The 12037-nt window shown below is 39.7% G+C and overlaps 1 protein-coding gene across 1 annotated transcript in view; it reads left to right on the top strand.

Annotated features, from left to right (window-relative positions):
* The first annotated feature begins 10478 nt into the window (after nucleotides 1-10478).
* The window catches only part of LOC126396554 (E3 ubiquitin-protein ligase rnf213-alpha-like), a 59508-nt gene continuing 57949 nt past the window's right edge, over nucleotides 10479-12037 (top strand). Inside the window, exons 1-3 of the mRNA XM_050054738.1 lie at nucleotides 10479-10540; nucleotides 11133-11239; nucleotides 11717-11832. Of these exons, the coding sequence (XP_049910695.1) occupies nucleotides 11140-11239; nucleotides 11717-11832 (216 nt within the window). The 5' untranslated portion in view covers nucleotides 10479-10540; nucleotides 11133-11139. The remainder of the gene's footprint in view (nucleotides 10541-11132; nucleotides 11240-11716; nucleotides 11833-12037) is intronic.

Raw genomic sequence — 12037 nt, 5'->3', positions numbered from 1 at the left:
ATTTTACTTAAAGTTCACTTCACTTAAAGTTTAAAACTTCTTCTCATTTTTATATTGATCCCATCCAACAAAATGATGTTCATTCAGCAAGTCTTTTTTTGGTCCATGTCTAAAAATAAATACATTTGACATGTGATTTTGTTGTTGTTTGACTTTTTATTTTATTTTTGCCAGTGCCATACAGCAACAATGCTTGGGGATGTGGTCTTTTACAAATTACTGTAAAATGTCATTTTTATAGAATTGGCTTCTTTATTTTGTAATGTATGATTAATGTCTACATCAACAAATGTTAACCATAGAATCGTATCGAATCGTATCGAATCATTCTGTATTAAAAATATATCGTTTTTGAATCGTATCGTAACCCATGTATCTAGATACGTATCGAATCGTCTATCACAGAGAGATTCCAAACCCTAGTTTACATATAGTCTCTTTCAACAACAAACACACATGGTTGGGTTTAGGCAACAAAAGCGCGTGGATAGGTTTCGGAAAAAAGAACAGGGTTTGGCTTTAGAATTTTACGGGATGCGTTAGACCCATCTACCACCCCTCCCGCCTGTCCCACTCAGACTTTCTGCGCTTTTAACTTTCATCCTTGTCCCGCCGCGTTTCCCCCTGACGTCGCCGGCTGTCATTAAACTATAACAGCAACTGGCCGTGTATCATGCCCACGTTAAAGTATGCCTTTCATTCCTGTTGGTTTCTAATGCCGCAAGTCACTGCATAAGTGGCGGATTTCGACGACTTCGGAGTGAGACCAGGCTTGCCAAACGGTGTTCTCACAATCAATGGCACTGCTTGCAACTGGTCATACAGGTGTTTGTGCGGGACCTTGACACTGCGGAAATCACTACTGTGCAGACTTTGTAGGGTTCTGTCTGTAATGTTGTCAAACACTTCTAATAACAATCTAAGCCTGTCAGTGGCAAAACTATACACATTTTATGAATGTAAATTGATGGTGCACAGTTTCCCGTAGCATTCTTTCTCTCAGCACAGGACCACAAAGAATTGTTGTCTCAATTAGTCACTAGACACAAAAACATGGAAAAAATAGGGTTCAGGTTGAAAAATATCGAACTCCTGTGATGGTGCACCAACGACTACAATCACTTCCAAGCGGACAACTGGCAATTGGCAACTAGAAAATTTAATTTGTAAATTAAACTGGCAATTGCAAAGATATGCAGGAAAACCTCTTTAAAACCTCCAATATCAGTTTAAGTGTGCTCTATATTTGGAATATTTTCACCACTTGACCTTATGCACTAGGTGTTCAAGGCAGCGGTAGATCAGCAACTCATGTTCTACAAGGTAAAATTACTGTCTTGTGGAGTCTGGTAGCTTTGAGATGGCTTCAGCTCCCTCTCAGAAAAGATGAGGAAAGGGGCGTATGATGGCAAGAAAAAGCAATGAAAGTGTACCTAAACTGATGACATGAAGAATGGTGTGTCATCTGACAGTTAAATGTTATAAATTCTTTAAACGCCAGTCACCGTGCGCTGAGGAGTAAATTCAGACCTCCAGCAACAATTTGTCATCGGTGGCTGTGGGGTATTGCTGCAAGTTGGGGCACAGAGTGATGAGCTGTCAGGAATGCCTGGCATCGGTTGGAGCAGTTCAACTTCCGCTGTACCAGAGTGCAAAGGAGATCAGGAACATTTTGTACTATATTGAGCAATATGTGGTTGGAGGTATAAATAGAAACCAGCATTCATCTTCTTGTGTGTGGCAAAACTTTAAAGCTTAATTTCACCCTCATTTCTGTGAAGTTTGGAAGCTTTGCTGACAACTGGTTGGCAAGCAAACATGGAAGTATATAAGCTTGCAAGGCATTCTCTCAAAGAAGTGAGCTAGATAAATGTAGGGCCAACAATGATAACGTGCAGGTATGTGAATTGTGTGGGCATGTGTGCTCAAAAATAATAACCTTTCAAACAAAACTTTATCTTAGATCTCATTTCCTTTTGCAGCACTTATCATTCACACATCATACTGGGTTTACAGGAATATATATTGCTCCATGTGCAGATGTGGTGCTGCAGCTGTGGTGAATAGCAACATTTTGATTTAATTAAAGATCAGATCATGCAATGCCTAAAATGTTTATTGTGAAAGGGTTCTGTGGTTCAGTGTGTATATATAAAGGGAGGAGTGTGTTGTGTCCTCATTGCACTCCTCATCTATTTAAAGGGACAAGAATGGGATTTTGGTGAAACATCTTTTGAATTTTCAGTTATGACGGGTACTTTGAGATGAAGATTTGTTTTCATCACTGTACATTCAGTAATAAGGTAAAAAAAAACAAAACACAAGTATTGGCACATGAGTATTTGTCCCACTAACCTGCTCCACTGCACCTGATGACGTAGTTTCAAAGTGTGGGAAGTTCCGCTCGTGGAAGACGTGAGAAGCCCATGCACAAAGTGTGTGTGTGTTCAAACAAAACACACCTGTACCCACACACACTCTGTCAGTTTCACACACTAAACCACAAAACCTTATCAGGCCTACGCCTTTTCATAGTTAAATACAAGCTGTTGTAGAAAAACAGACAAAAGCATCTTAAAATTGATTAATACTTTTTTCCATGACATGTTACACATGTAACACATTGGAGCATTGCACGCTAATGTTACCCCACATTAGTCTTCACACTAAGAAATTTCAGTATTGAACTCATTTGGTACTACTCCTTATTTTTATTTATTTTTTTACCTGTTTTCTTGCTTATTTAAAATTGAAAAAAGACTGAAACTGAGAGTGTACTCAATGCTATACTAAACTGCTTATCTTGCTCACCCCTCATTAGTTTTGTAGCAATTTAGAAAGATTACCATAAAACTTCAGTTAAAAGCCTCGTCCCAACTAAATACCCAGTCCCTTTTATTAGCCTGGCGAAGCTACACTTTCAGACAAATAAAGGCCTGTCTCAATTGACCTATGGCTAAGTCCCGCCCTCAAACGTGATGAGCCAATCACAGTGCGTGTAGCCATTCCCATACACTCGGACATTCTCTGCCTGGACGTTCATTGAAATGCATTACAGAAAGTAAGTTTTGTTCGGTTTTATGAGCTTTTTCGGAGATTTGAAGTTTAAAAATGATCAAACGGTGTGCATGGGGTACATGCAACTCCGACACAAGGTATCCTGAGAGGCTGGGCGACGAGGTGTATTTTTTACCCTTCCCTAAACACATCTCAACCGAGAAAAGTGTCTCCTTTGGATAAAGTTTTGTGGTAACGTTAGACCACAACATCAACTTAACGTGAATAAGATTAACAATGATGTCTACATCTGTTTTAAGGTAAGTCAACATTGTGTTTGAGGCAACATATTGTCACTTTGCTGGAAAGAAATATAAAGTTATCTTTAACATCTCTAGCCAACGTTAGCTAAAGTTAGCCTAACGTTAGCTCCTAGCTGCGTTGTTCATCATGTCACCTTGTTTGCTGGGAGTTCATTAGCCTATTTTGTTCTAGTTTTGTACTTTGGTGATTGTACATCATTGTTAGCTGTTGTCCAAAGGGCTCTAGTTAAGCTAACGTTAACTTCTGGAGCTTAGCTTCATTAACTTATCTGTAATCGCAGAGATAACAAAGGTTGGAAAACGTTATGCTGAATGATTCAGTGTAAATACTGTAGCACCAAACTAATGAAAAGACACTCTTGGTAAAGATGGTAAAAAGGCCGTTATCCTTTTCTCATATTCTGAGCCAATAACCTTAACTTCAGTGGCACTTAAACTTGATGTCTTTGATGGTAACGGCAACAAGATGCAGTTCACAATTGTACACTGTGACCTGTAAATTTTGGCTTGTAATTTAAGCTTTTCATCGACTTTCTCAACAATAAAATGATGACTATATCCCTCCAATGCGTAGTTTAGGCCCTTTTGGTTACTTCTCAATGACATCTGATCGTTATGTCCCCAAAAATCATCAATTGCCTCCTGCGAAATGCCGTGTACTGTGACACCTTCCATAACGACCAGTCAATGAATGTTGATAGTTTGTCTGAGTGAATGGAGGGGGGCGTGGCTTAGCCATAGGTCAATTAGGCACCTGGTCTGGTTGCCGAGCATACATTTTTTATAGAAGTTCTTTGGATGTATAAAACCAGATTATTGACTACCCACCTGAGATAACATTAGATAGCTGTTTAGATTGCACATACAAATGTTTAAACTTTTGTCAGTAAAATAAAAGTTATGAACACTGTTTTAACAGGAGAAAGTGGTGTTATCCTCGAGTGCTGTGAAAAAAGTCTCCTGACACATAATTGCTGTTATTTGTAGCCTAATTTTTTATGCAATACTGGTTTAAATCAACAATTTGATTGTTTTCCCCATCTTTGCTTAGCAACAGTTATGTGTAAAATGAATTAAAGGCCTGTCCCATATAGGTGCCTGTCCCTGATATAGGCCTGTTGAGTTTAATTTAAGCAAGTTTTGCAGTATCATTTTTTTAATATGTATGCATTTATTCTTATTATTTTGCTGTCTCAACAATCTAATAATCCCACAGAACCAAAGATAAAGAAAATGAAAGTGATAGTAGAAACAGAAGTGTTAAACAATGTACGTCATTTACCTCAAATGGAGGTTTCCATCCATTTTCCAAACAGACTATGAAACAGAAAAATCTAAATGACATTTTGTGGAAAGGTTTTGTGACTGTCTCATGCCATGTCAATATCACCCTTGAGGTTGGTTGTTTGGTCTTATGCTAAATGTCGCCACAAAGACTTATAGTGAATGTAGGACGACAACAGTTGATCTGCCACATCTGAACAGAAACTCTGCTGCTGCTGCTGCTGCTGCTGCTGCTGCTGCTGGGCAGTACAGTGGCTCAGTGGTTGGTACTGCCACCTCACAGCAGGAAAAGTGGGTTTGAATAGCCGTGCTGATGCTTTCTGTGTTTTCCTGTACTTCCCCATGTCTGTGCGGGTTTTCCCTGGGTGCCCAGATTTCCTACCAAAGTCCAAAGACATGCAAGTCACATGATTTGATACAAGCTGAAGGCATCACTTCCAGTTCCCTAAATGATGTCCCCCAGGGAACGATCCTAGGACCTCTGTGACTCTGGGTTTACATAAATAATCCAGGTCAAGATTCACCTTATTTGAATGTTGTTAGTGACAGTATTTACTGCCCCTCTGAACATGTATCAGGGTGTCTACAAGTCCTTAAAAATGTCTGATATTAAGTTTTCTTAATATAAGGCCTTGAAAAGTCTTAAATTCATATTTGATGGGCCTTAAATATTTTCGGTCACATTACCGCAAAAAGTTCTCTAGCCTGACAGACCCAATGACTGTTTACAATTATTGAACGGACCAGAGAATTGCAATAATAAAAAGCATGTATGACAGCGATGAGATTTTTTTTCTTTTTACATTAAATACATTAAACTTTCTAACCTTAAACTGTGGGACCAATATCACTTGAAGATACTCAACTTGAAGAAGTAGAGTCCTTCACCTACTTGGGCAGCATCATCAACAAAGAGGGAGGAACTGATGCAGATGTCAAAGCCAGAATACGTAAGACAAGGGCAGCCTTCCTACAACTTAAGAACATATGGTGCTCAAAGGAGATACAACAACAAACAAAAATAAGAATCTTCACCTCCAACGTAAAATCAGTCCTGTTCTATGGAGCCGAGACCTGGAGAAAAACAAATAACACAGCTAGCAAAGTGCAAAGCTTCATAAACAGGTGCCTGAGAAGAATCTTGAAAATCCATTGGCCAGACAAGATCACCAACGAAGATCTTTGGACGAAGACACAGCAAATTCCAGCTAAAGATGACATTGGACGAAGAAGATGGAAATGGATAGGGCACACTCTAAGAAAACTAATGTCAAACATCACCAGACAGGCTCTGACGTGGAATCCTCAGGGGAAGAGAAAGAGAGGTCGGCCAAGAAACACCTGGCAAAGGGATCTGCAGGGAGACACCAAGAAGATGGGATACACCTGGTCACAGATAGAAAAGAAAGCCAGTGATCGGGTACTCTGGAGGTCCCTTGTCAACGGCCTGTACCCCAAAAGGGGTGTAAGGCATAAGTAAGTAAGTAACATTAAACTTAAACTTACCCAATTGTTGACATTTTTCCTTACTGTTCAATTTGAACTTGGTTATATCTGTAGACACCCTGATGCATTCCATAGTCAGAAAGTCTCCTGGTTTCAGCTTGCCTTTATCATTGTGTAACAATCTATTTATGACATAAGCTTGTCCTGAAGACTGACAGAACTAAACTGAACCCTAAAGCAATTGGCAAGTTATTGTATTTTTAAATTGTGTGCTTATATTTTATTATCTGCTTCTTTATAGATGCTTTTCAGTTGTTTCTGTTTTTTGTTTTACCATCTGTAAAACAAGAAATACCTGCCCACCTGCCTTTGTCATATTCAAAACAACAAAGCAACAAAAATTGATAACATTAATCGCTAGCTGTCAACATCAGCTTGGTTGTAGAAATTGGCTTTGCAGAAAAATAATAACAAAATAATGTTATTGTTAAGGAGAGACTAAATTACTAAAAGACTAGTGTGATAGGATGTGATATTGAAGGAGACAGAGCTGAGCTCCAGCTTTCTCTGTCCTAGTTTAAGCCTGGAGTGTATGCACCATCTTCAGTTGCCACAGTAGGTCTGCATTAGATAACACAGTGAATTTTGGTCTACCTTGAAAAGAAGACAAAACATCCACACTCTTATCTCCATTGCAAACAACCAGTGAACATCTTAACTTTTTTCCATTTATTATATTTTTTGCATCTAGCACATTCTTGATTCGTGGTAGTGTGCAGTAACCTTATAAAGTTCTTATTAGTCCACTTGGCTTTCTTTTTTCTGTGCCCGGCCGTGGATGTTCTGCCTCCAAAAATACAACATAACTCTACAGAAAACACAAATTCCTGGTTTCAAAATGACCAGTCAGAAACCTGCGGGCAATGTCATGCTGATTTCCTTCACTGTCCCTGATACAACAGGCAGCTGAAGTAGCCTCAAGCAAAACACTGAATCTTTTCCAGCTGTGGGGCCAGTGCTTCTTGGCTGACTGTGACCACTGACCTCTGACTTCCCTGTGGAGAGTGAGTATGTTTGTGGAATCTTCCCTCAGTACCACAGATAAAACAGTGCAGATACTAAAACAAGATTTTATCAAAACCTTCACAAGTGCTGTCATCTCAATTAAAGGGATAACAATATGCCTTTGAAGGAATGGCATTTCTTTGAGATGAATGGAGAGGGAGAGAGAGAGATGTGGAGCGTGGGGAGAGATGTTTTCCAGGCAGGCTGGGATTAGATGCGGTTCCATAAATATGTTGGGCAGCTTGGTATACTTTGTGCCCAGTGGTAAAAATAGGCCTTCTTCCCGAGGGAAGTGATGACGTGTGCAGCCTGCCTGCATCATCAGCCACAAGTCGGCTTCATCCTCATACTGGAAGAGGCAGAGAGACAAAGTGTGGGGGGAGCATCAGTGATCGCCATGGCAACACATGCAGAGTGACGCAGGTAAAAGGAAAAGAAAGGGAGAGAGGTAGCGATTGGCTGGCGACTGCAATGTGTGTGGAAGAGATGTGTGGGTGGTAAAGAATAGGAGGAGGACTCAATAGCCCAGCATTGAGATTAGCCCCCACACCCCCAGCAGACACACACACTCACACACACACACACACACACACACACACAGTCCAAGCCTGTTAGCACGGTCAACAATTCAGCCTGGCAATAAGATGATATGATTTAGCACGCTCCTTGAGCACTGACTTCAGAGGCAGTGCAAAATAGTGCTATTTTCCTCCCCCTTACAAATGCCATCTTGGCTATTATGCATGCATGCATTTTGGGAGGAAAATATTCTGCACATTCCCCCCACATGAACTCATTACATCCCGCAGTTTCATTATAGCGCCATTAAAATAGACCTTGTGGCAATTCAGCTGCTTTGGCAAAGCCTTAGTTCTGAATTTAATCACATTTCAAAGGTTGTTCTGCCCCATGATCTTTTTCTTTACTGCAGTTTTTCTTCCAGTTGTCCATTTTCTAGCTCTCCCACTCAGTGTTTACAACCCTTCCTGTTTTATTTTAAAGAACAATGAATGTTACATCTGTTTTTTCTCCAACATTTACGGTATGTATCCAAAATGTTAAAGCTACAATTCAACACATTCCAGCTACATATTGGGTGAACTTGTTTGTCATACAGTGAAAATGTCATCCTGCAATCTGGTGTTTAAACATCAATCCAGTATTTACGGAAATGATAAATGAAACGGCATGGGCAACTCAGGTTGGTACAACGCTTCTGGTCGACACTTCCTCCTTGTCTTCTGGGCCCTAAACTGGTTCTGTTCGGCAACAGTACTCCTCTGAAACATTCAAAGTCCAAGCTAAGCTAGGTGGAGCGGTGGTTGTCCTACATCAAAACTTAATGGTTAACCTGGACAGGTGGCATCACAATCTGTACACAGAGTTGGAACTTAAATGCAGACAACAGAGTACTAAGAAGGCTAAGGGCAGGCAGGTGGTCAGTGGGTCTGAGAAGGGCAGACAAGATAGAGTAATAGTTGGCACTCTACAACTAGTAAGCTGGCAATGGGAAGGTACTGGCTGAGTGCTAATACTAGGCTGTGCTGGGGGAACAGGGAACAGCTTTAGGTGATAGCTGGGGCAGGAAAGCTCTTGAGTGACGGCTGCTGGACAGTTGGGGAATGGCAGTGTATGAAAAGACCACAGAGTGAATACATAGAAATTGCATAATAATAATCTCTGGAGCTGGAGGCAGAGGATTAAAGGAACAGTTCACTTCAAAATCAGAAACGTATTTTTCCTCTTCCCTATAGTGTTACTTAACAGTCTACATTGTTTTGGTGTGAGCTGTCGAGTGTTGGAGATATCGGCCGTGGAGATGTCTGCCTTCTCTTGAATACAATGAAAATATATGGCACTCGGCTTGTGGTGCTCAAAGTGCCAAAAATACATTTTAAAAACTCAACAGCAATGTCTCTTTCCAGACATCATGACCCAATTACTCAAGATAATCAACAGACCTTGTTGTGAACAGTTTCATGGAGGAACTATTTTCTTTGCACCAAACTACAGCTGCCAACCATATCATGTTGCAGAAGGAAGCGTGCATCTATTAGTTCACCTAGCACCACTGAGCTAGCCAACGTTACACCTCAGCTGAGGAGAATGCCATTGGTGTTTATATCTCACGCTCTCCCTCTCGTCCATAAGTAGCTGCATGCTTAGTTCTTACATGTAACTGCTCACAACAAGGTCTGTGGATTGTCTTGTGTAACTAGGTCACGATTTCAGGAAAGAAACCTTGCTGTTGAGGTTTTTTTTAAATGTGTGTTGTTGTTTTTTGGGAACTTTGAGCCCCACAAGCCAAGTGCCATCTAGTTCCATCATATTCAAGAGAAGGCAGACATCTCTATGGCCGATAACTCCAACAGCTGGCAACTTACAACAAAACAATCTAGACTGTTAAACAGTTATACAGGTATGAGGAAAAATATATATTTTTTGATTTTGTGGTGAAGTGCCCCTTGAAGGGAGAGTAAGGAGGGAGAGTATGGATCAGCAAACAAAATCATGCATGTGTCCCAGTAAGATCTTATCTGTGGTTCAGTTATATTTAGCCATACATTAGCCATAGTGGGCCACCAGCCTCAAGTCATTGGTGAGAACCAGTTAACAGATAAGGGTGTTGTACTTTGGCCGAGGCTACAGGAAGTCATTCCTGTTTTAATAGCAGGCGTGGCAGCTTTAAGGCTCATTGGGCATAAACACATACATAAAAGCACAGGCAAGAAACCTCTCTCTCTTGCACCTGTATTTTTTGTGAACCTCTCACTTGCTACTTTCATCTTTTTAGAATTTAAAATTTGAATTTAATTGATTGCATTTTTAAAGTAAGTCATTTAATCTGTCAGTTTGGTGTTCATTTGAAAGATGGAGTTACATAAGAACTATTTAATTTGTAGTAGAAGTTACTAGTATCAATGAGATCATTCCCACCTTGGAAACACCTTGATGCATCATATATTAGATTGCACTTTATGCTTTGTCTTCTTTGTAAAAGTGGTCTCTGTTAATGATATTTGCATAAATAATATTAAAGTGTCAGAGGCATTTGTAGGTGATTGAAAAAATATGTATCAGCAATTATTCTGATAATGAATTATTCTGTTTTGAATAAGGACCTTGACCTAATCCATTGTTCCAGTTTCTCAGATGTAAAGATTTGCTGTTTTTTTGTCATCTATGAGAGTACATGAAACATCTCTCTTAGCCTGACAAAACAAGCCGTTTCAAAATTTCACTTTCAATATGCAGAAATTGTGGCAAGTCATTGTTTAATGAGCGTGACAGGAAAAGCCAAAGTAGCCACACCCGTTTATTGTAAATGAAAGCAAAACTAAATCCATGAACCTCAGTAGGCTATATAACGTAAGCTGTCAGCTCAGACATTTAGTGCCAACATGCAAGGAAGATGAGCAAACAAGGTAGGTTATCTGAACAGTTCATTTTACTGACAAGTTTGAGAGTAATCTAAGAGATTTTGTTGACTAGAAAATTCAAGTGGTGTGTCTGTAATATTAAATTTGAGGTTAGTCATATTACCAGCTTTTTTCTTTTTTTTTTACTTCTCTTTGCATTGCTGTGAGTATCATTTGTTAATTCATCAAAGGGTTTGTCTTGACTTTATGCTATCTAATTTTAAGAGGGTTTCCCAGATCATCTTGTGCTGTGTTCTAGTTAAAATGATAAAAGGTGGAGGAGAAGAAAGTGAGAAAACAAGTCGTGTTAAAAGGCTAAGACATAAATCCTTTACTAGTTTCATACTGGGGTGAATTACCACACAGTTATAGTAGCCTATAACTACTATAACTGTATGGTAATATAAGGAAAAATTAAAGACATAAACACAAAAACTTGCAGACATTGGTGCATAAAAAGTCAGTTTTTTTCTGCCATATGCCCACCACACCGCCTGTTTCATATGTGTCCCTCTCAGTGTTTAAATAAAACCTACGACCTTGTCAGCAACTACATCAAAATCTTTGCCTCCATTCTTTATGTTATGTGTCTGAACAGGTTCATCATGTTTTGCCCCAAGTGTGGAAAACAGGTGGAACAGTCATATAATTTCTGTCCACAATGTGGCTTCAACTTACCTGTCTTGACTCAATACTGGAGCCAAGGTAAGTTTCTCAGCAAACTTTTTTTTCCTCTAATGTCAGTCAGTGTTAGTTGAAATAGATAGTGCAGGATTGTTTTTAATTTTTGTGGGCATCCACACACCCATCTATTGATGTATTGTACAACGAATGTGCTATCAATGTCATTTTTTAGATTGATGTCACTTTTCAAAATCTTGATTGAGTCACAGAAAGCTTCCTCATATGCAACCATAAAACAGTGCTGCAGGTGGACTTTTAACCAAGATGAAAATGAGAAATAAAAGGACTTTACACCTACTAGTCTTCTGTGATAGACTGTGTTTTCCATCGCCATAAACATTGTTGTGCTGCATAAGTATGATTTATCTGTCAGCAGAAAGCCCAGCTTGTTTTGCCTTACAGCTGAAGTGTGTCATTTATTGTCCTGCTACCTTAAAAGACTGATACCTTTACTGTGTTATCTAACTAATATGTCATATAACATTAATTGTTATCCAGATGGGGCCCCGTCAGCAGACCCACCCTCAGTTACTGCTGAAAAGAAGCAAAAGGAGGATCAAGACCAGGTCCCCAAAGGTGTTACAGAGGACGAGAAAAACACTGCCCAGATAAAGGTGACAAGGCTAAGAAACAGTTAACCAACAACCTTTAAAAGGAAATCAAAAGAGAAAGAGTCCATGGGTTGTTTTTCACAGTCTGAAGCAACCTGTATTTCCTCTTGTGTTAAACAAACATGTTCTGTCTGCACGCATACACCGCAGGGAGGAACAGGTTTGAGCAAATGGAAAATTACGGTGGCCCTGAAAGGTCACAGCACTG

This window comes from Epinephelus moara, chromosome 10 (genome assembly GCF_006386435.1).
Source record: "Epinephelus moara isolate mb chromosome 10, YSFRI_EMoa_1.0, whole genome shotgun sequence".
NCBI lineage: Eukaryota > Metazoa > Chordata > Actinopteri > Perciformes > Serranidae > Epinephelus > Epinephelus moara.
This window is presented reverse-complemented; position numbering and strand designations above follow the sequence as displayed.